General features: G+C 39.0%; 1 protein-coding gene across 16 annotated transcripts in view; it reads right to left on the reverse strand.

Moving 5' to 3' along the window:
* The window catches only part of RALGAPA2 (Ral GTPase activating protein catalytic subunit alpha 2), a 412816-nt gene that overhangs the window by 379963 nt on the left and 6833 nt on the right, over positions 1-26020 (reverse strand). Inside the window, exon 1 of one of the 16 annotated variants that reach the window (XM_036244705.1) lies at positions 18578-18623. The exons of the other annotated variants lie outside the window; for them this stretch is intronic. Within the exon in view, the coding sequence (XP_036100598.1) occupies positions 18578-18620 (43 nt within the window). The 5' untranslated portion in view covers positions 18621-18623. Of the gene's footprint in view, positions 1-18577; positions 18624-26020 lie in introns of those variants that run through there. 16 annotated transcript variants of the gene reach the window in all.

Consider the following 26020-nt stretch of genomic DNA (forward strand, 5'->3'; position numbering starts at 1 on the left):
CCTCAGGTTGAGAACTGCTGGTTTAAGGGACCTTTGAGACAACATGAAAGGTAACATCTGCATCAATGCAGAAGGAGAAGAAAGCAACTAAGAAACACAGAAACTATTAAAAGAAATAAGGACAGAAAACTTCCCTAACCTAGTGAAGGAAAAAAAGTCACACAAGTTCAGGTAACACACAGAGTCCCAATCAAGATGAACACAAGACATATCATAATTGAAATGACAAACGTTAAAAAGAAGAAAAAATCTTAAAGGCATAAGAGACAGATAGGAAGTTACCTAAAAGGGAGTTCAATTACCCTGTCAGCTGATTTCTCAACAGAAACAGTTCAGGCCAGAAGTTTTGGCATGAAGTATTCAGAGTAATGAAAAGCAAGGATATGAAACCAAGACTAGTCTATTCAGCAAAGCTATCATTCAAAATTAAAGGTGAAATAAGGAGCTTCCCAGACCAAAACAAACAACAGCAACCAAAAAAAAACAGCATTGCAAGAAATGTTAAAGGAACTTCTCTAAGAAGAAGAAAAAATAGAGAGAAGAATATAGGCATGAAGAATAAAAACGGTAATAAATAAATACCTACCAATAATAACCTTAAATGTAAATGGATTATTTGCTCCAATCAAAAGACATAGGGAGGCTGAATGGATAAAACAAAACAAAACAAAACATGACCCATATATTTGCTGTCTATAAGAGACTCACACTAGAACAAAAGACTCACAAAGGATGGAATTGAAGTGATAGAAAAAAATTTTCCATGCGAATGAAAACAAAAAAAAGCAGGGGTAGTAATACTTACATATGACGAAATAGACCTTAAAACAAAAGCCATAAAACAAAAGAAATGTCACTATATAATACTAAAAGGATCACTTCAACAAGAGGATATAACCCTGGTAAATGTATATGCACCAAACATAGGAACACCTAAATTTTTATTTTTTTAATCTTGGATGACTTTAAGGGAGAGATCAACAGTAATACAGTCATAGTAGGGGACTTTAACACCCCATATCAACACTGGATAGATCTTACAGAGAAAAAAATCAACATGGAAACAGCTGTCTTAAACAACACACTATATCGGATAGATTTCATTGATATTTACACATTTCATTCCAAAGCAGAAGAATATACATTTCTTCAAGTACACATGGAATATTCTCGAGAATAGAGCACGTTTAAACACAAAATAAATCTTAACAAATTGGAGAAGATTACCGAAAAATGGCGGTGGAGTGAACGGAGCTACACAGACCATCTCCCAGAACCAAACTGGAATTACAACTATAACACAGACAAATCGACGGGAAAAACCAACAGAAAAGCAGCTTGCGAGGACCATACAACAAGGGACACTGACTCCATCCCGGTAGGCTTGCGAAGGCGCGAGACGGGGGCTGGGAGCCCACGGTCAGCAGCTCGGCAGCGGCCTTAGCGGGGAGCGGCGCCCGCGGGTTACACTCCCAGGCGGCTCCACAGAGCAGAGCATGGACAGAGGCTAAAACGGCCACAGCCACTCACCTTGGGCTCCGGCAGAGGGAGGGCAGACTGGACTGGAACTGCATCGGGACACTTGGGGTTTGGAGGGCGCTCAGAACTTTGGCTGAGTTGCTGCCACACAGGACGGTGGCCACATTGGTCCTTCCCAGGGCTCTGAGGAGAGGCAGCAGCCCCTCCCTCGGAGATCCAACCCCACCCTGTGGGCCATTGAAGTGCTAATTGAGGCTCACTAACAACCAGCATCTGCCCCACCCTCCTGAAAGCCCCTTGGCTGAGCACCAGAAGGAGTTTTTCAATCAACTGACAACCCAAAACTCATCAAGTAACCTCGACTGCTAGCCTCCAGGCAAAAAGCTAGAGGATAACAGTACCTCTCCTGGGCTGGCAACTTTAACCAGGAAAGTAAGACTTGACAGTGGTGTTCAACTTGGGTCCTCCCTCGCTCATCTAAACACAGGAGGGGGAGCCACAAACAGCAGAACACCAACACCCACAGGGAGAACTTGACAGGCTCCAAAGCCCACAGTGATAGTCAAAATGGTGAAACACAGAAACAGAAGCCAAATAAAACAAAAGGGACCTCCACCGAAGATGAGATCAATGTGGAGCAATTAGGCATGTTAACAGAGCTAGAATTCAGAGCCATGATTTTGAGGAAGCTGAACAGCATGAGTAAGGATATAGAGACACTGAAAATAAGCCAATTGGAAATTAAAAACCAACAAGAAGAGATAAAAAATGACATATCAGAAATGAAAAACACATTGGAAGGTTTAAAAAGCAGAGTAGAGGAAGCTGAGGAACGGATCAGTGAATTAGAAGACAGGGTAGAAAAAATCAACCAATCAGAAAAACAAAAGGAAAAAACTATTAAACAACAGGAAGACAGCTTAAGAGAATTATGGGACAACTGGAAACGTAATAATATTCGCATCATAGGAGTCCCCGAAGAAGAAGAAAATGAGCAAGGGATAGAGAATATATTCAAAAAAATAGTGAGAGAAAACTTCCCTAATTTGGTGAAGGAAGAAGGCATTCAAGTTCAAAAAGCACAGAGAGTCCCAAGTAAGAAGAACCCAAACAGGCCCACACCAAGACACATAGTAATTAAAATGCCACAAATTAAAGACAAAGAGAGAATCCTAAAAGCAGCAAGAGATAAGCAACAGGTTACCTACAAAGGGAACCCCATAAGGCTCTCAGCTGACTTCTCACAAGAAACACTACAGGCCAGAAGAGAATGGCATGAAGTAATCAAAGTCATGAAAAACAAAAATCTGAATCCAAGACTACTCTACCCAGCAAGGCTATCATTCAAAATAGAAGATCAAATAAAGAGCTTCCCAGACAAAAAAAGGCTAAGGGAATACATTAGCACCAAACCAGACTGCAAGAAATGTTAAAAGGACTGCTGTCATTAGCAGTAGAAGTGGGAAGAAAAATAGAACCACACTAAACAAAAATGGCAATAAATAAGCACATATCAATAATCACCTTAAATGTAAATGGATTGAATGCTCCCATAAAAAGACACAGAGTAGCTGATTGGATAAGAAAGCATGACTCATCTATATGTTGTTTACAAGAGACCCACCTCTCAACAAAAGACTCACATAGGTTGAAAGTGAAGGGATGGAAAAAAATTTTCCAAGCAAATGGAAACCAAAAAAAAGCAGGGGTAGCAATTCTCATATCTGATAAAATAGATTTCAAAATGAAGACCATAACTAGAGACAAAGAAGGCCACTATATAATATTGAAAGGATCTATCCAACAGGAAGATATAACCTTGATAAACATATATGCACCCAATATAGGAGCACCAAAACATATTAAAAATCTTCTGGAGGACTTCCAAGGAGAAATCAACAACAATACAATCATAGCAGGGGACTTCAACACCCCGTTGACAGCACTGGATAGATCCTCTAGGCAAAAAATTAGCAAGGAAACAGAGACTCTCAATGAAGCACTAGACCAAATGGATTTAATAGATATCTACAGAGAATTACACCCCAAAACTACAGAATACACATTCTTCTCAAGTGCACATGGGACATTCTCAAAGACAGACCACATGATAGGACACAAACTAAATCTCTACAAGTACAAGAAGATTGAAATCATATCAAGCATCTTCTCAGATCACAATGGCATGAAACTAGAAATCAATTGCAACAAGAACATGCAAAGACATTTCAAAACATGGAGGCTAAATAGCATGTTATTAAACAATGAATGGGTCACCGAGGAGATCAAGGAAGAAATTAAAAGCTTCCTGGAAACCAATGAAAATGAACACACAACAACACAAAATCTATGGGATGCAGCGAAAGCAGTTCTGAGAGGGAAGTTCAGAGCACTACAGGCCTACCTCAAAAAATAAGAAAAATTTCTAATTGAGTGTCTAACCTCACAACTTAAAGAATTAGAAAGCAAACAAAAAGAAAACCCCACAGCAAGTAGAAGGAAGGAAATACTAAAGATCAGAGCAGAAATAAATGACACAGAGACCAAAAAAACAAATCAAAGGATCGATGAAACAAAGAGCTGGTTTTTCGAAAAGATAAACAAGATTGATGGACCCTTAGCTAGACTCACCAAGAAACAAAGAGAGAGAACCCAAATACACAAAATCAGAAATGAAAGAGGAGAAGTAACAACCAACACCACGGAAATACAAAAGATCGTTAAAAACTACTATGAACAACTATATAGCAACAAATTCGACAATCTAAGCGAAATGGACAAATTTCTACAAACACAGTCTCCCAAAACTATTCCCGGAAGAGATAGAAAACTTGAACAGACCAATAACAACTAAGGAAATTGAAGAGGTAATCAAGACTCTCGCAGCAAACAAAAGCCCAGGCCCAGATGGCTTCACGGGGGAGTTTTACCGAACATTCAAAAAAGAACTAACACCCATTCTCCTCAAACTATTTCAAAAAATTCAAGAAGAAGGAAGACTTCCAAACACGTTCTATGAGGCCAACATAATTCTAATTCCAAAACCAGAAAAAGACACTACGAAGAAAGAAAACTACAGGCCAATATCCCTGATGAACATAGATGCCAAAATCCTGTACAAAATATTAACAAATCTGATCCAGAAATACATCAAAAAAATTATTCACCATGACCAAGTGAGATTCATTCCAGGGATGCAAGGCTGGTACAATATTCGCAAATCAATAAACGTGATACACCACATAAACAAAATGAAGAATAAAAACCACATGATCATATCAATAGATGCTGAAAAGGCATTCGACAAAATCCAGCATCCATTTCTGATAAAAACGCTCAGCAATGTAGGAATAGAGGGATCATATCTCGACATAATAAAGGCCATATATGAAAGACCTACAGCCAACATCATACTAAATGGACAGAAACTAAAAACATTTCCATTAAGAACAGGAACAAGACAGGGATGTCCACTTTCACCACTCTTATTTAACATTTTACTGGAAGTCTTACCCACAGCAATCAGACATGAAGAAAAAATAAAAGGGATCCAAATTGGAAAGGAGGAAGTGAAACTGTCATTATTTGCAGATGACATGATATTGTACATAGAAAACCCTAAAGACTCCATCAAAAATCTATTAGACTTAATAAATGAATTTGGCAAAGTAGCAGGATACAAAATTAACGTCAAGAAATCGACGGCATTCTTGTACACAATGATGAACTCACAGAAAGAGAAACTGAAAAAACAATCCCATTTACCATTGCGCCAAAAAAATTACGATACCTAGGAATAAACTTAACCAAAGAAGTAAAGGACCTATTTGCAGAAAACTACAGGTCATTGAAAAAAGAAATAGAGGAAGATATAAAAAAGTGGAAGCACATACCCTGTTCATGGATTGAAAGAAAAAACATCATTAAAATGTCCATACTACCCAAAGCAATCTATAGATTCAATGCAATCCCAATCAAAATACCAACGACATATTTCACAGAACTAGAACAAATACTTCAAAAGTTCATATGGAACCAAAAAAGACCCCGAATAGCCACAGCAATCTTGAAAAAAAAAAAGAACAAAGTAGGTGGGATCACAATACCAGATATCAGGTCATACTACAAAGCGACTGTAACCAAAACAACCTGGTACTGGCACAAGAACAGGCATATAGACCAGTGGAACAGAACTGAAAACCCAGAAATGGACCCAAGGCAATACGCTCAATTAATATTTGACAAAGGTGGCAAGAGCATACAGTGGAGTAAAGACAGCCTCTTTAATAAATGGTGTTGGGAAAATTGGACAGCTACATGCAAAAAAATGAAACTAGACCATCAACTTACACCATACACAAAAATAAACTCGAAATGGATAAAAGACTTAAATGTGACCCGTGAATCCCTAAAAATTCTAGAAGAAAATGTAGGCAACAAAATTTCGGACATCATACGGAGCAGAATTTTCACTGATACATCACCTAAGGCAACAGAAATAAAGAGAAAATGAACACATGGGACTACATCAAACTAAAAAGCTTCTGCACAGCAAAAGACACAATCATCAAAATGGAAAGGCAACCCACTGTATGGGAGAACATCATTGCCAATGATGTATCAGATAAGGGGTTAATCTCCAATATATATAGAGTGCTCATACAACTCCACAAAAGGAAGACAAAGAACCCAATTAAAAAATGGGCAGAGGAGCTGAATAGACACCTCTCCAAACAGGACATACAAATGGCCAAGAGACATATGAAGAAATGCTCAACATCACTAATCATCAGAGAGATGCAAATTAAAACAACAATGAGGTATCACCTCACACCTGTCAGAATGGCCGCCATCAACAAATCATCAAACAACAAGTGTTGGCGAGGGTGTGGAGAAAAGGGGACTCTAATACACTGCTGGTGGGAATGCAGACTGGTGCAGCCGCTATGGAAAACAATATGGTGCTACCTCAAAAAATTAAAAATTGAACTTCCATTTGACCCAGTGATCCCACTGCTGGGAATATACCCTAAGAAGCCTGAAACACCAATCAGGAAGAATATATGTACCCCCATGTTCATAGCAGCACTATTTACAATAGCTAAGATCTGGAAACAGCCCAAGTGTCCACCAGTAGACGGATGGATAAAAAAGCTGTGGTACATATACACAATGGAGTACTATGCAGCGGTAAGAAAGAAAGATCTCTTATCCTTTGAGACGACATGGAGGGACCTGGAAAGTATTATCCTAAGTGAAAGAAGCCAAGCAGAAATAGACAAATACCACATGATTTCACTTATATACGGAATATAATGAACATAACAGTCTGAGGAATACAGTAGACCCAGACACATGGATGTAGGGCACAGACTGACATCCCTCAGAAAAGGGGATGGGGAGGTGGGGGGGTGGGAAGAGATAAACCACAGAACTTATATGCATGTATGCATGACCAATGGACATGGACAACTAAGTCCGGGGACGGGGCAGAGGTTGGGTTGGGTGGCGGGTGCCAATGGGGTAAAAAGGTAAAATATCTGTAACAAAAAAATAAATAAAAATTCATATAAAAAAAAAAATCTTAACAAATTGAACAAGAGTGAAATCATAGCAAGCATCATCTCAAATCACAATGGCATGAAACTAGAAATCAATTATAATAAAAACACTCAAAAACATTGAAACATGTGGAGTCTAAATAACATGTTATTAAACAATGAATAGGTTACCAATGAGAACAAGGAAGAGATTAAAAAACTTCCAGGAAACAAACAAAAATGAACATACAACTCCCAAAATCTAATGGACAGAGCAAAAGGAGTCCAGGGAAAGAAGTTCATAGCATTACAGGCTTATGACAAGAAACCAGAAAAAGCTCAAATAAACAATTTAACCCTATAACTAAAAAAATTAATTAAAGGACAAGTAAAGCCCAGAAGAAATAGAAGGAAAGAAATAATAAAGATCAAAGTGGAAATAAATGACACAGAGACTAAAAAAACAATACAAAAGATCAATGAAACCAAGAGCTGAATCTTTGAAAAGATAAAAAAGACTGATGAACCTTTAGACTGACTCATCAAGAAACAAAGAGAGCCCTGGACAGTTTGGCTCAGCAGATAGAGCATCAGCCCACGGACTAAAGAGTTGCAGTATGATTCCAGTCAAGAGCATGTACCTCGATTACAGTTCGGTCCCTGGCCCTGGTTGGGGTCATGCAGGAGGCAACCAGTCAATGTGTCTCACTCACATCAATGTTTCTCTCTCTCTCTCTCTCTCTCTCTCTCTCTCTCTCTCTCTCTCTCCCCCCCCTCCCTTCCTTCCACTCTATCAGAAGATAAATGTAAAAATGTCCTCAGGGGAGGATTAAAAAAAAGAGAGAGAGGATACAAATAAGTAAATTCAAAAATGAAAAAGGCGAAATAACAACTGACATCACAGAAATACAATGAATTGTGAGAAAATACTATGAACAATGATATGCCAACAAATTGTACAACCTGGGAGAAATGGACAAATTCCTACAAACAAGCAATCTTCCAAAACTGAATCAGGAAGAATCAGAAAACCTGAATAGGCCGATACAACTGATGAAATTGAAGCAGTAACAACAAAAACTTCCAGCAAACAAAAGTCCTGGAACAGATGGATTAACCAGTGAGTTTTACCAAATATTCAGAGAAGAACTACCACCTGACCTCCTCAAACTATTCCAAAAAAACTCAAGAGAAGAGACTACCAGCTTTTTCTATGAGGCCAGCAATATCCTAACTCCAAAACCAGATAAAGATGCTATAAAAAAAAAAAAAAAAAATTACAGGCCAATATCCATGATGAGCACAGATGCTAAAATCCTCAACAACAACAACAAAAATATATATTTTTTAATCCTCTTCTGAGGATATTTTCTCAAATATCTTCAGATAGAGTGGGAAGGGGGGGGAGAGTGAGGGGGAAAGAGAGAGAAACATTAATGTGAGAGGGACACATCCATTGGTTGCCTCCCGCACAACCCCAACCAGGGCCAGGGACAAACCACAACCGAGGTACGTGCCCTTGGCCAGAATGCACCTGAGACTCTTGGTCCACGGGCCGATGCTCTAACTACTTAGCCAGACTGGCCAGGGCAACCTCAACAAAATATTAGCAAATTGGATCCAGCGATACATTAAAAAGATCATACACCTTGAACATGAAATTTATTCTGGGAATGCAAGGCTGATACAATATTCACAAATCAATTAATGTGATATATCACATAAACAAAACATATATGCATTTTAAAAATCATGGTTATATCAATATATGAAGGAAAAACATTCATCAAAATCCAGCACCAATTTATGATAAAGACCCTAAGAAAAATGTGAATAGAGGAGATTATACCTCAACCTAATAAAGGCCATGTATGACAAACCTACAGGAAACATCATACTCCGTGGGCAAAAACTAAAAGTGTTTTCCTTAAGATCAGGAACAAGACAGGGATGTCAGCTTTCACCACTCTTATTCAACATAGTACTGGGAAGTCGTTGTCACAATGATCAGACAAGAAGAAACAATAGAAGGTATCCAAATTGGACAGGAAGAGTAAAACTGTCATTATTTGCAGATGACATGATATTGTACACAAAAAACCCTAAAGACTCCACTAAAAAACTGGTAAATTTAACAAATGAATTCAGCAGAGTAGCAGAATACATGATTAACATCAGGAAATTGATGGCATTTTTATACACCAATAATGAGCTTTCAGACAGAGAAACTAAAAAAAATTCCACTTATCATTGCGAGAACAACAAAAAAGATATCCACAAATAAACTTAACCAAGAAGGTAAAAGACCTGTATTCGGAAAACGACAGAACATAGGAAAAAGAAATAGAGGACGATACAAACAAATGGAAGCATATACTGTGTTCAAGGATTGGAATAATTAACATCATTAAAATGTCCATACTACCCAAAAAAATCTACATATTCAATGCAATTCCAATTAAAATACCAATGGCATATTTCACAGATCTAGAATAAATATTCCAAAAATTTATATGGTACCAGAAAAGACCCAAATTGCTTCAGCAATCTTGAGTAACAAGAACACAGTTGGAGGTATCACAATCCTAGATAACAAATTTATACTACAAAGCCATTGCAATCAAAACAGCCTGGTACTGGCTCAAGAACAGGCACATAGACCAGTGGAACAGAACAAAGACCCCAGATATCAACCCACACCATTATGGTCGATTAATATTTGTCAAAAGAGGCAAAAGCATGCAATGGAGTAAAGACAGTCGCTTTAGTAAATGGTGTTGGGAAAACTGGACAGGTACATATAAAAAAAAAAAATGAAACTAGACCACCAACTTACACTTTACACAAAAATAAACTCAAAATTGATAAAAAGACTTAAATGTAAGTCATGAAAGCATAAAAATCCTAGAAGAAAACACAGGCAGTAAAATCTCACATAGCAGTATTTTTGCCAACATATCTCCTAGGGCAAGAGAAACAAAAGAAAAAATAAACAAATTTGACTACATCACACTAAAAGCTTCTGCACAGCCAAAGAAACCATCAACAAAATGAAAAGGGAACTAACTCACTGTAGAGGAAAATATTTTCTCCACTAATACCTCTGATAAGGGGTTAATTTCCAGACTATATAAAGAACCCATACAACTTAACACCAGAAAGACAAAAAATCCAATTGAAAAATGGGCAAAAAACATGAATAGATACTTCTCCAAAGAGGACATACAGATGGCCAAAAGATATACGAAAAAATGCTCAGTGTCACTAATCATAAGAGATGAAAATTTAACTACAATGAGGTATCACCTCACATATGCTAGAATGACTACCATCAATAAATCAACAAACAAGCGCTGGCAGGGATGCCGAGAAAAGAGATCTCTACCTAGTACACTGCTGGTGGGAATGGAGACTGGTACAGTCACTGTGGAAAACAATATCGTGTTCCCTCAAAATGTCAAAAATGGAACTGCTGTTTGGCCCAGTGATGCCTCTTCTGGGCATATATCCTAAGAAGCCTGAAACACCAATCAGAAAGAATATATGCACCCTTAGTTCATAGCAGCATTATTTACAATAGCTAAGATCTGGAAACAGCCCACTCATGCCTATCAGTACATGAGTGGATACAAAAGCTGTGGTACATTTACACAATGGAATACTATGGAGCTGTAAAAAAGGATCTCTTACCCTTTGCAACAGCATGGAGATTATTATGCTAAGAGAAATAAGCAGACAGAAAGACAAATACCACATGATCTCACTTATTATGTGGAATCTAATGAACAAAATAAACTGACAAACAAATAGGTCCTGATGCATGGAATAGGCTGACTGATCTCACAGACAAGGGGAGTGGAGAGGAGAGGGAGATTAACCAAAAACCACATACACATATATGCAAAGCCCATGGATACAGACAATAGCGTGGTGAAGGCCAGGGATGGGGTGGGGTGGGGGCTGAGAGGAGAAGGGCAAAGAGGCAAAATGGGGGACATCTGTAATACTGACAATTTTTTTAAAAGGTTTAGTAGGTAAGTTATGTCATAAGACAGCAGGTATGCTATTTGTGCTGTCTTGACCTCCAGAAAATCATCACAGTGTCGCCCTGCCTGTAGTCACAAACACTACCACATCTGCAGTATCCCTTACACAAGAAACCAAAGGATCCTCTGGTTGCTGGGTAGCCACTATTCTCACTTTCAGGCCACAATCTGCTAAGGCTTGGGAAGGCCTGAAACTCACAATCTGAAGAATGGTGGTGAATAATTTGTTATATGAGTCCAATGAAACATGATACAACTATGTAAGTACTATGTAAGTCTTCAGTTACTAACATGGAAAATGTCCAAGGCATGTTAAATAAAAAATACACTGTTAGACCATGTATAATGACTATTCATGTAAAAGTGTGTTTATGTGTGTACACAAACAAGACAGAAAGAGAGCGAGGGCATGAGAAACAGAAGACAATGCACAAAAACAAGAGCAAGCACAGAAAGCATGTTTACCAAAATTTTAACAATGACTATAAAGAGACTGTAGAATCTGAAGAGCTTTTTCACATTTAAATTATTTCTTGTTTATTATTATTATTCAAATGTTTATAATAATAAGTGAAATTTTATAATCAGAAAAAAACAATACAGCTTTTTATTTGAGGGGGGAAAAAAGCTTCCACAGTGTCACAAAGAGAGGTATTTTTCAAAGCCTGACTAGTTACCATAAAAAGAAAAAGAAAAGCCCTGGCTGGTTTGGCTCAGCAGTTAGAGCACTGGCCCACGGACTGGAGAGTCCTGGGTTCAGTTCCCACTAAGGGCACGTACCTCAGTTGCAGGTTGTCCCTGGCTCTTGTGGGTGGCAGTCAGTCGATGTGTCTCTCTCACATCGATATTTCTCTCTCTCTCTCTCTTCCTCCCTCTCTCCCTCCCGTTCTATCTGAAGATAAATGCAAAAATGTCCTCAGGTGAGGATAAAAAATAAAAAAAAAGAACAACTCATCAGACATGACACCAGGTCATAATTTTCTTTCAACTTCTCTTAATTTTCAGCTTTAAAGAACATTCAAGATTCAAACAATATATAAAATATTATCTTTACCAAGATTAAAATGCTCTCAAAACAGCAAATAATTTAAACTTCCTCTGCCCAAAACTGTAAATTTCTTCTGTAATAACACATACATTGTACATAATGCCTTGTAATGATGTAGTTCTAAAGGACTTTTGTTGTCTTTAAGGAAAGCTATACTTTTCTAACTGTCATTTACTGAAACGTGTAGTAAAATCAGAGCCAGGCAAGAAGAAATTGTCTCTGTTCAGCATTAAACAGCTTGCACAGAGTAGGAACAAGCAAATGTTCTCTGAATGAAAAAATGTGATGAAATTTCCAATCATGATAAGACCTCGTCGCCGTAGCAAACATTAAATCAACTTTTCCTCATTTTGCTTAAACCAACACTGATTATAACCTGCAAATACAGAATCTCCATCAGTGCACACTCAGGTATCAACATTGGTTCATAAAAATCACATCTTCAATTAATACTGAACCAAAGATCAAGAATCCCTCAGGCCTTTCCATTAAGAAACATAATAAAAGCACAAATAAGGTCCTTGATTTACCTGTGTACCTGAAACAGGGCCAATGTGTAGTGTTTGCTGTCTTCTGCAATCATTTATATAGATAAATTAATATTATACTGACCCATCAGAATTCTCCTGTGCTCATTTTTTTTAGTCATTGGTGAAGCCCCATTTTATGTCAAAATTAGAGGCACTTTCTAATGTATCTGTTCTTGAGTATGACTGGAATTTGGAGTAATACAGCAAGCTCATCCTCATATCACTATAAACTGGGGCTGCTGCACTCTAGCTTTGCTGTCCAACTGGCCAGTGTTCCTAGCTTGTCTTCTATCACTACTCACTGCTGCAATAAAGAAAGGCATAAGCAGAGCATGACTGCGAGCAGGACTGGAGAAAGGGTGAGTGTGTGAGAGAGTGAGCAAGTGTGTGAGAGAGTGTGAGTGGACTTGAAGGTGGATACCAAACCCGAGCAGTGCAGCCGGGGAGCAGAAGGTTCCTGTGCTTGTGGACTGGAGCAGCTGGCTACCACGGGTATGTCCCACCACTTTTGAAGATCCCTGGTCTTCCCTGGAAGGAGGCAGTGGGAGCGGCTAGGGCCCAGCAACCCGCGCCCACCAGCACACCTGGCACCATCGGACCAGTGTACACTCTGTGTCAACACAGACCAGTGCACAGTAGTGGAGCTCCCATGGTGCTGGTCGCGGAAGCTGCATACAGCCCAGAGTCCAGCACCATCCCCCATTGGGCTTGAGATATACCCCCAATCAGAGTTGAGATATACCCCCAGCAATAGAGGCTGGGGAGCAGACATACATCCCCAGGCAAGAGAAGCACAGACTAGCAGCTGAGACCCATCCCCAAAAACTACAGCAAAAGCTGAGCAGGAGTTGAGCCCCACTGGGCAGCAGCACTCCCCAGCCTCCAGCGGGGGGACCTGGGGCTCCAGAGGCCTGTGTGGTCCAGTAGCCCACAAGAGCAGTGGGAAGCCAGAGCCCAAGAGAGACTGGTGCAATCCAGCTGCCCAACTGCAGGACCTGCAGGGTGCTGAAGCACCAGAGAGGCCTGTGCGAACCAGCAGGGACAGAGCCATCCAGTTACCCGCGGGACCTGTGGGATACTGAAGCACCAGAGACACCTGTGAGATGCAGCAGCCCATAACATAGGCATAGAGCCAGGTCCCCAAAGGAACTGTGCAATCCAGTTACCCGCGGGACCTGCAAAGTGAGGGGGCACCAGAAAGACCTGTGCAACCCAGCTGCACACAAGATAGGTATAGAGGATGTGAAAATGGAGGTGGAGTGAATAGAAGCTATGCAGACGATCTTCCAGGACCAAATGAGAATTACAACTAAAATAAAGACAAATCCTCAAAAAAGGCAACAGAAAAGTAGCAGGACAGGACTATATAACCAAAGACATTGGTAGGATTTGCGGAAGCATGAGAGGGTGGTGGGCTGGGAGCCCACGGACAACAGCACTCTTAGCTGTGAGCAGCACCCTTAGGGAATAAAGACCAAGCCTGCTCCACAATGCAGAGAGCCAGGACAAGAGCACTAAAACAGCCATACCCACTCACCTGGGGGCTACCACAGAGGGAGGGAAGACTGGGCTGGAACTCTTTGGGTACACCCAGGATTTGGAGGGCACTCAGAGATTTTGCTGAGTTGCGGCCACAAAGGACAGAAGCCACTGTGCTCCTTCCCCGTGCAATGGGGAAAAGCAACAGTCGCCCCCACTCAGAGATTCAGCCTTTCCCACATGAGGCAAAGAAATACAAATGGAATCTCATTATTAACCAGCATCTATCCCACTTCTGGAAATCCTCTTATGCAGAACACAAGGGCAACATTCCAAGGCACTGAGTAACTGAGACTGCTAGCCACCAGAAAAAAGCTAGAGGATAACTGAACCTTTCCTGGGCTTGAAAATCTACACAGGAAAGTAAGACTTGACAGTGGTGTTTAACTTGGGCCTACCCAGGCTCATACAAACCCAGTAGAGGGAGCCACAAACAGCAGATCACCAACACCCACAGGAAAAATTTGGTAGGCTCCAAAACCCACTGAGATAGCCAAAATGGTGAAACAAAGAAACAAATCTCAAATGAAAGAGCAAGAGAACTCTATCAAAGATGAGATAAATGAGCCCAGGCCAGTTTGGCTCAGCGGTTAGAGCGTCGGCCTGCGGTCCGGAGAGACCCGGGTTCGGTTCCCGCTAAGGGCATGTACATCGGTTGCAGTTTGTCCCCGGCCCTGGTTGGTCGTGCGGGTCGCAGCCACTCGATGTGTCCCTTTCACGTCGATGTTTCTCTCTCTCTCTCTCCCTCTCTCTCCCTCCCACTCTATCTGTACGAAAATTGGAAAAATGTCCTCGAGTGAGGATAAAAAAAAAAACAAAGATGAGATAAATGAAATACAGCTAAGCAAATTATCAGAGATAGAGTTCAGAGCCATGATCTTGAGGTAGCTTAACAGCATGAGTAAGGACATCAGCACCATGAGTAAAGATATAGAAACACTGAAAACCAATTAAGTAGAAATGAAGGATGACATAGTAGAAATTAAGAACATATTGGAAGGACTAACCAGCAGAATAGAGAAATCTGAGGACCAGATCAGTGAATTAGAAGACAGGGTAGAAAAAAATCAACAAATCAGAAAACCAAAATAAAAAAACAATAAAAAAACAGAAAGACAGCTTAAGAAACTGGGGGACAACTGGAAATGTAATAACATTCACATCATAGGAGCCCCCGAAGACGGAAAAAAAGGGCAAGGATTAGAGAATATATTTGAAAATATGGTTACAAAAAACTTTCCGAACTTGGTGAAGGAAGAAGGCACTCAAGTTCCAGAAGCACACAGAGCCACAAGTAAGAAGAACCCAAACAGGCCCACACCTAGACACATAATAATTAAAATGCCAAAAATTAAAGGCAAAGAGAGAATACTAAAGACAGCAAGAGATGAGCAACAGGTTACCTACAAAGGAAACCCCATAAGGCTCTCAGCTGACTTCTCAACAGAAACTCAACAGGCCAGAAGGAAATGGCATAAGGTAATCAAGGTCATGAAAAACAAGGATCTGAATCCAAGACTACTCTACCCAGCAAGGCTATCATTCAAAATAGAAGGTCAAATAAAGAGCTTTCCAGACAAAAAAAAAGGCTAAGGGAATATATTAGCACCAAACCAGGACTGCAAGATATGCTGTAAGAACTGCTGTAATTACTAGAAGAAACAGGAAGAAAAATAGAACCACACCAAACAAAAAAGGCAAGAAATAAGTACATATCAATTATCACCTTAAATGTGAATGGTTTGAATGCTCCAATAAAATGACACAGAGTAGCTGACTGAATAAGAAAGCAAGACTCACATATATGACCCACCTCAATAGACCCACCTCACAACAAAAGACTCAAGCCAATGGAAAGCAAAAAAAAGCTGGGGTAGCAATACTCATATTTGATAAAGTCGATTTCAAAATGAAGACCATAACTAGAGACAAATAAGGCCACTACATAATATTGAAAGAATCTACCCAACAGGAAGATATAACCTTGGTAAACATACAAGCACCCAATACAGGAGCACCGACATATATTAAAAATATTTTGGAGGACTTCAAAGGAGAAATCAACAGCAATACAATCATAGCAGGGGACTTCAATACCCCGCTGACATCACTGGATAGACCTTCTAGACAAAATATTTACAAGGAAACACAGACACTAAATGAAGCGCTAGAACAAATGGATATAATAGATATCTACAGAGAATTACACCCCAAAACTGCAGAATTCACATTCTTTTCAAGTGCACATGGGACATTCTCAATGATAGACCACATGTTAGGGCAAAAACTAAGTCTCTACAAGTTCAAGAAGACTGAAATCATATCAAGCATCTTCTCACATCACAATGGCATGCAAACAGAAATCAACTGCACGAAGAACATGCAAAGACATTTGAAAACATGGAGGCTAAATAGCATGTTATTGAATAATGAATAGGTTACGGAGGAGATCAAGAAGAAATTAAAAACTTCCTGGAAACCAATGAAAATGAACACACAACAACACAAAATCTATGGGATGCAGCGAAAGCAGTTCTGACAGGGAATTTCATAGCACTAGAGGCCTATCTCAAGAAGCAAGAAAAATTTCTAATAGACTATCTAACCTCCCAACTTAAAGAACTAGAAAGCAAACAACAAGAAAACCCCAGAGCAAGTAGAAGGAAGGAAATACTTATAATCAGAGGAGAAATAAGTGGCATGGAGACGAAAGAAACAATTCAAAGGATCAATGAAACAAAGAGCTCGTCCTTTGAAACGGTAAACAAGATTCATGGACCCTTAGCTAGACTCACCAAGAAGCAAAGAGAGAGAACCGAAACACACAAAATCAGAAATGAAAAACGAGAAATAATAACTGATACCACAGAAATACAAAAGACTGTTAAAAAAATTATGAACAATTATACGGCAATAAATTCAATATTTTAAGCGAAATGGACAAATTTCTAGACACAGATAGTGTCCCAAAACTGAACTGGAAACAGATAGAAAACTTGAACAGACCAATAACAAGAAAAGAAATTGAAGATGTCATCAAGACTCTGCCAGCAAACAATAGCCCAGACTCGGACGGCTTCACAGGGGAATTTTACCGAACATTCACAGAACTAATACCCATTCTCCTCAAACTCTTTCAAAAAAATTCAAGAAGGAAGACTTCCAAACTCGTTTTATGAGGCCAGCATAATTCGAATTCCAAGCCAGAAACGGACACTACAAAGAAAGAAAATTACAGACCAATATCCTTGATGAACATAGATGCCAAAATCCTGAACAAAATACTAGCAAATCGAATCCAGCAATACTTAAAAAAAATTATTCACCATGACCAAGTGGGATTCATCCCAGGCAAGCAAGGCTGGTACAATATTTGCAAATCAATAAAAGTGATAACACCACAAACAAAATTAAAGATAAAAATCATATGATCATATCAATAGATGCTGAAAAGGCATTTGACAAAACCCAGCACCCATTTCTTTTTTTTTTTTTTCTTTTTTGGTTGGAATACATTTATTTCATCTGTAAACAAGGTGTTTAATAGTTATGGCATTTTTTTTTTTCTTTTCCATCTTTTTTATTTTATTTTTTTTTTATTTTTCCACATCTTTATTGTTGGATGTAAAATGTATTACAGATGTTCCACATTTTTCCCCCATTGACCCCCTCCTCCCCACTCCCGCCCCCCTCCCACCTTTTCCCACACTATTGTCCGTGTCCATTGGTTATGCATATAAGTTCTTTGGTTTATTTCTTCCCACCCCCCCAACCCCTTTCCCTTTGAGGTTTGTCAGTCTAGCAATGAATTTGCCAGCACCCATTTCTGATAAAAATGCTCAGCAATCTGGAAATAGAGGGATCATATCTCAACATAATAAAGACCATATATGAAAGACCTACAGCCAACATCATACTCAATGGGCAAAAATTAAAAGCATTTCCCTTAAGAACAGTAACAAGACAGGGAGGCCCACTTTCGCCACTCTTATTTATCATAGTACTGTAAGGCTTAGCCACAGCAATCAAACAGGAAGAAAAAATAAACAGGATCCAAGTTGGAAAGGGGAAGTGAAACTGTCATTATTTGCAGATGACATGATAGTACATGTAGAAAACCCCAAAGACTCCATCAAAAATTTACTAGACATAATAAATGAATTTGGCAAAGTAGCAGGATACAAAATTAACGTCAAGAAATCGATGGCATTCTTATACACCAATGATGAACTCACAGAAAGAGAAACTTAAAAAAAATCCCATTTACCATCATGGCAAAAGAATTAAGATACCAAGGAATAAACTGAACCAAAGAAATAAAGGACCTATTAACAGAAAACTGCAGGTCATTGAAAAAAGAAACAGAGGAAGATATAAAAAAGTGGAAGCACATACCTTGTTCATGGATTGGAAGAATTAACACCATTAAAATGTCCATACAGCCCTGGCCGGTTTGGCTCAGCGGTTGGAGCGTCGGCCTGCGGTACAGAGAAAATGTCCATACTACCTAAAGCAATCTATAGATTCAATGCACCCCCCATCAAAATATCAACAACACACTTTACAAAACTAGAACAAATACTTCAAAAGTTCATATGGAACCAAAAAAGACCTCAAATAGCCACAGTAATCTTGAAAAAGAACAACTAAGTTGGAGGGGTCACATTACCAGATTTCAGGTTATAGTACAAAGCCACTGTAATCAAAACAGCCTGGTACTGGCACAAGAACAGGCAGATAGACCAGTGGAACAAAACATAGAACCCAGAAATGGACCCAAGGCAATATGCTCAATTAATATTTGACACAGGTGGCAAGAGCATATAGTGGAGTAAAGACAGTCTCTTTAATAAATGGTGTTGGAAAAACTGGACAGCTACATGCAAAAAAATGAAACTAGACCATCAACTTACACCCTACACAAGAATAAACTCAAAATGGATAAAAGACTTAAATGTGACCCGTGAATCCATAAAAGTCCTAGAAGAAACTGTAGGCAACAAAATTTCAGACATCATACACAGCAGAATTTTCACTGATACATCACCTAAGGCAACAGAAACAAAGGAAAAAATGAACACATGGGACTACATCAAACTCAAAAGCTTCTGCACAGCAAAAGATACAATCATCAAAATAGAAAGGCAATCCATTGTATGGGAGAGCATAATTTCCAATGATATATCAGATAAGGGGTTAATTTCCAATATATAGAGAGTGCACATACAACTCAACAAAAGGAAGACAAAGAACCCAATTAAAAAATGTGCATGCCTTGGCCAGTTTGGCTCAGAGGTTGAGCGTCGGTCTGCGGACCAGAAAGTCCTGGGTTTGGTTCCCACTATGGGCACGTACCACCAAAAAACAAACAAACAAAAAAGGGGGGGGCAGAGGAACTAAATAGACACCTCTCCAAACAGGACATACAAATGGCCAAGAGGCATATGAAGAAATGCTCAACATCCTTAATCATCAGAAAGATGCAAATTGAAACAACAATGAGGTATCACCTCACACCTGTCAGAATGGCCGCCATCAACAAATCATCAAACAACAAGTGTTGGCGAGGGTGTGGAGAAAAGGGGACTCCAGTACACTGCTGGAAGAATGCAGACTGGTGCAGCCACTATGGAAAACAATATGGTGCTACCTCAAAAAATTAAAAATTGAACTGCCATTTGACCCAGTGATCCCACTTCTAGGTATATACTCTAAGAAGCCAGAAACACCAATCAGAAAGAATATATGTACCCCCATGTTTGTAGCAGCACTATTTACAATAGCTAAGATCTGAAAACAGACCAAATGTCCATCAGTAGACAAATGGATAAAAAAGCTGTGGTACATATACACAATGGAGTACTATGCAGCAGTAAGAAAGAAAGATCTCTTATCCTTTGAGACAACATGGAAGGACCTGGAAAGTTTTATCCTACGCGAAACAAGCCAAACAGAGAAATACAAGTATCATGCAGTCTCACTCATTTGTGGAATATAATGAACATAACAGTCTGAGGAATGGGGTAGTCCCAGAGACGTGGAAGTGGGGTACAGACTGACAATCCCTAGAGGAGGAGGTGGGGGGGGAGAGATAAACCAGAGAACTCATATGCATGTATGCATGAACAATGGACATGGACAACAAATCTGGGGATAGGGCAGGGAGGGAGGGGGACAGGTAGTCGGGGGGGGGGGGAACATCTGTAACAAAAATAAATTAATTAATTTTTTTAAAAAAAGGACATAAGCACATAAGCATGTATGCCCCACCCTCTAAACCTGTGCCTGCCACAGCTTCCACAGCCACTCCTCTTCTCCAGCCTCACTTCTTTTTCTTCCCGCTTCTCTTTTCTGTCTCCAGTCACACTGTTCAGTTTTTGCGCAAAGGATCTCACTTTTTATAAAGTAAGCCAAAGAAAACTTTCTTTACAAACATCAGACCTAAGTTCACATCAGATCACTCCCCTGCTCTTAGTCCAGGACTAAGGCTCCCTTCTCACTGAGACCTAAAAGCCTCACCTGGTATCACCCTTACTTCTCCTTTCTCATCCTGCTCCTTTCCCTAACTCCTATTCCTTCAACTCTATTGACTTCCATGAGATTTCCGAGCCTATTATGACTCAGAACCTTTGCACCTACTGTTCTCTCTGTTTGGAACACTGTTCCCAGAAATAATCACAAATCTGTTCCTGTTTAACACAGATGCTGGCTGTAAAGCATCTTCCCAGACCTTGCTATCTAGATCAGCCCACTCACACCCTTATCAAGCTTCACTTTCCATAAATATTACCTGAAATTATATATATTGTTTTTTTATTTATTTTCCATCTTCCCTAACAGAATAAATATGTCATAAAGCTGCACTTCATTTGGCACATAGCAGGCACTCAGTAACTATTTATGGAATGACTTTAAAACAATGTTATATGGTCTAACCTAGACAGACTCAAAGAGTGGTCAATCCATTTATTAAAATGGTATCCCTTACTTCCCTCAAATTACATAAATCTTCAAATATAACTCACATAGTCTTACATAGAACTTACAGAATGTCATTTAAGGTTTTCTCAATGATCTAGGATTATTACCACAAAAGTCAATGAACTTGACCCTGTGGTATACATGGGCATAAGTGAGATATAAGCAGTGCTGCTTTGTTGAGAATGTGTCAGAATACCTTTCCAGAACTACTTTCTCAGAAATATATGATCCAGCATGAGATTCCGTCTATATGGTACAGTGCAAGTGATCGAGGATGGCCAATCAGAATACCCCATCTCCTTCACCCAATGATTGGTACAAGAATAGACACACGACCCACATAGGACCAAACAGAATGTTGTCAGGAACTAGGGTGAGCCCTACGGGAGGGGACCACACTCATCTCAAGGGTAACTAGCATTCAAGGACCATCTCCCCTGCACCTGGCAGAATCAGCCAGAGAATAAAGTAAAGGCACAGAAAAAAAACAAACACAGAACCAAGAGTGGGAGGAGTATTTTCCACCAAAAGGGGGAGGTGGGAAAAAAGTCAGTGAGTGTCCTGAACACCACTTACATCCCTTTCAACAGCCATACCTAAAGCCAAATGTCCCCCAAGACTAGATGCATGTCATTAAATCCCTTCTTTTTAAATTAGTTTGAGTTGGGTTTCTGCCACTTGCAACCAACAGTCCTGACTAGTACAAATATGCCTAACATATACTAACATCCTGGTAAAGCAAAATAAAAGCCCAGGTTAGTTAAACACACATACGCACAGGTGACTGCCAAGGTCTGAAGGAAGGAGGGAATAAGGAGTGACAGCTTATGGTTAGAGTTTTCAGTTGGAGTGATGAAATGTTTTGGAACTTCACAGAGGTGTTGGTTACACAACACTGTAAATATACTAAATGCCACAGAATCGTTTGCGTTAAATTTTACATTATGTGAAATTGACTTCAATAAAAAATTTTAACAAACAATGCTGCAATGTATTTCTCAATATAAAAGTTTTTAAATATATCTATCATAATTTCCTAGGAGAGGAAACTGGATCAAATAAATTGTTCATTTTTAAAACCATTTGATACATATCAACAAATTACTTTCCAAAAAGATCATAACAAATTATAGTCCAATCAAAGGTGTGCTGAAGAGCTAACATAGTGTTAGAAGAAAAAAAAGAAAAATACAGCAACTTTGCTAATAGGTAAATACATTTTAATCTGTAAATTTATATGCCTTAGATTATTAGCGAATAGTGACATTTAAAACACTGGATCTTGTCATTTCTTTATTTGTGACTTAAGTATACATGTATTTTGAACATTTATTTAGTATAATTTTTCCTGTTACTATAGAAGAACTCTTTATGTATTGAATATATAACTATTTCCTCTACTATAAGTTTCAAATTTTTTACAGTTCATTATTACGTTTTGAGTTAAAGGTAATGTATCTGTTTGTATATGTATTTATTTTAGGAGCAGGAAGAGAAAAATAGAAACATTCTCTAAAAAAAAAATCTGCAATTTGATACACACACACAAACACCCAGAAAGACCAAGTGGTATTTTACTTCTCCTCTAGGAGTTGATCATAAGCTCTCCTACCTCAAGCTTATCTGACCCAAACACATCCTAATTTTATCATATAGAAAATCCATGGAATAAAGAGGTCAGCACTAGTTGCACTAGAAATATGACTAGACAGAAATAAAACATGTCAATCCCTTTTAAAAGTTTAAAAGTAAAGAAGCAATATATGTCATCAGTACCCCCTTTCTTTCATGCAGTCTTGAAAATACAATTCAAGGTATCATTGAAAGAATTTTCACCACTAGTTATAACAGGTCCTTTTTGGGGGCTGGTGACTCAGTTTTGTTTTTTTGTAAATTTAAAGTTTGATAATAGTGTCTCTCCAATTTTGTTTCTATGAAAGAATAACTGAGCATTGCCTAAGCCTCACCCAAGCCAGTCCCTTACTTACCAACAGTTCTCTGGCCCTGTTGCTCCTTCTCTTCACACAAGTCAAGGTTTTCCAACCTCTTCTCCCTCTTGTCCAGAGAAATAGTTCTTTCTTATAGCTATTCCCCTTGGGATTCAAGGGGTGAGTCTGATAATGAATGCATGTACACAAGGGAGAAGGTTAGAAGGCTCTTTTAAGAGACCTTAATACATGGTCTTAATCGTTACTTTAATTCAGTGATTTTCAACTTTTTTCACCTCATAGGAAACATAAACTAATTTCTAAAATTCTATGGCACACCAAAAAATATTTTTTTGTTGATGTAACAAAAAAAGATGTCTAATTTTGATTCATTCACACTGGATGGCTATTATTGTGTTGGCTGTTGTCATTTTTCTATTGACAATCTAAAGAAAAAGAGGTCAGTGCCCTTGGCTAAATAGGTACTGCATGTTTTAAAACTTCTGACAGCACACACTAATGTGCCACGGCACTCCAGTTGAAAATCACTTCTTTAATGATAGAAACTTTTGGCTGGTGAAAACAATCTTTAGGGCAGGAGAGCTTTAGGTTTTCAAATCATCCACACAAGTGGCTGCTACATACCCACAAACTTACATTCATCTATTTGGAAATCATATTTTTGGGTTTTTTAAATATTTATTCCAGAGTTGGATTGCAAGTTCTGGTATCCCCAATGCTATATACAATACAATACCATGGTTGGTGTTGGATAAAAAATGACTATTAATGAATAAGGAACAAGCTGACCGAGTTAAATCCTGACTGTCACAAACTGCATGCATAACCTTGGACAAGGTTCTTAACCTTTCTGTCTCATCTGTAAAATGGGGATAATGATATAACCATCCCACTTGGGAGGATTAAATGAGTTAATAAATATAAAAATATTTCTATCAGTGCCTGGGAGTTGGAAAGTGCTGATTAAATGCTACTTATAATTATTATTACAAATAAAGAAGTATGTTACCAAGAGGAATCAAGATGAACAAGAAGTTGTTCATGTTCGCAAGGTACTTATCGTCTAGTGGGGGAGATAAGGCCAAACATAAATAAGAAGACTTCAAAGCCAAAGGCTATAAATGCCAAATGAGAGGTACAGAAGGCTACGAGATTCTGAGGAAAGATCCTTTCAGGGCAGAAGGACAAAGAAAGCTTATGTGGAAGATGCAGTGTGCTTGTGTTGTCTCCTGGATGAATTTTAGATAGCAAGAAGGGCAACACCTTCTGGGGAAAGGGAGTGTGTATTAGTCTGAGTTCTCCAAGAAGTATACCCCAAGAAAGAATTAGACATACAAGAGATTTATTGGGGGGACTGTCTGTGAAGGATAAAGAAGACGACCTGAGAAGGCAGGGAGAGGCTTCAGACCACAATGCATTTCTGACCCTTGTGACAGAGAGGAAGAAGGAAAGAGGAAGTCTCAGACTTCAACACATCTCTGAGGTCTTGGTCAGGCCAATGGTGAGTCCTCAAGCCAGAGCCACCCTTCGGAGGTCTCACAGGAATGGGCCACATTAGTACTGCTTGCTCAGTAACTGGCTGGGAGTAGCCCAAAAGAAGCTCAGGTTTGGCTAAAATGTGGTGGTGAATCCAAGGGCAGCAGCTGGAGCCATCAGTCAATCATGCTCCCCACAGCAGGAGATCTGAGTGGCGCATTCTCATGGCTCCCACAGTTGGACATAAGCAATGTCACTAGTACCTGATGTGTCCTTGAAAGCATGGTTGAGGCTCAATGAGTATGTGCCATCACTTAAAATGAAACACAAGACAGTATCAGTGGGGTCCTTATATTTTTCAAAAGGTTTTTTTTAACTAAATCATAATTGTAATAACAAAATTAAATACATATTTAATGTTAAAAACTACAATAGCATTCAATATCATACAGATGTGGTTTCAGTTTCTAAAGCAATACAGAAGATATAAAAATTACTATGAAACATCTCTTTCCTAAAAATAAAAGTTAAAACCCTGAAATGAAAATTCAGAACTAACTCAGAAACAAAGCTCTCCAATGATAGAAGGCAAATCCTTTATGAACTGGCAGAGATTTGATGAAATGAGAAGATGAGAAACCATTCCATAAAAACCATTAAATCATTTAATACCAGAAATCAATACAGTCAATAAAGTTATTTCTCATATGGGCTAAGTTGCATTTAAGGCAAAAACTGAGAAAATCAAAATTACCCTTAAATACTAGAGCCACACCCAGCAGCAGAGATGCTCCCACAGTGAAAGGCATGAAGAAAAGAGGGCCAATGAGGACACAGCAAATCCTCTTGTCCCACTCCATACTACTATCAGGCACATGGTCACTAAGTGGAAGGGCAGGCAACATCTGCGCTACTTAAACTGTCCTTATTTTATATATACACACACACACACACACACAAATACATATTTCCTCCTCTGGCCAAGCATTCAATACATAAATTAAATTTATGAGATCACTCCCCAAAAGAATAAGAAAATGTCTTACATATTACAATATTTCCTCTATTTTAAGGAGATACATGGCACAGAAGAGGGACCAAGACATATTCAGTTCCTATCACTATACCTATGATAAAACTGCTCAGCAGTTCACTTTACTTCCTATCTTCACAGAGAAAACAGAACCCATCACACGAGAGCTTCCTCCACATCCCTGTCATTCAGTACCCCATTCTTGCTTCCTCCACACGGCCTTAGTGGAAGAGGTGCCCCTCTTGTCAAGCTTGATCTCCAGCAAACCACATCTTTCTCCATTTTTATCCCCTTTCTTTCTATTGTTTATTCATTTGCTCTTTTATTAGTTCCTTTACCAAAACATAAACTCAAAGTCCTCGCATCTTAAAAAATATAATAATCATATCTACATGCACG

The sequence above is a fragment of the Molossus molossus genome, unplaced genomic scaffold (assembly GCF_014108415.1).
Source record: "Molossus molossus isolate mMolMol1 unplaced genomic scaffold, mMolMol1.p scaffold_m16_p_6, whole genome shotgun sequence".
Classification (NCBI taxonomy): Eukaryota; Metazoa; Chordata; class Mammalia; order Chiroptera; family Molossidae; genus Molossus; species Molossus molossus.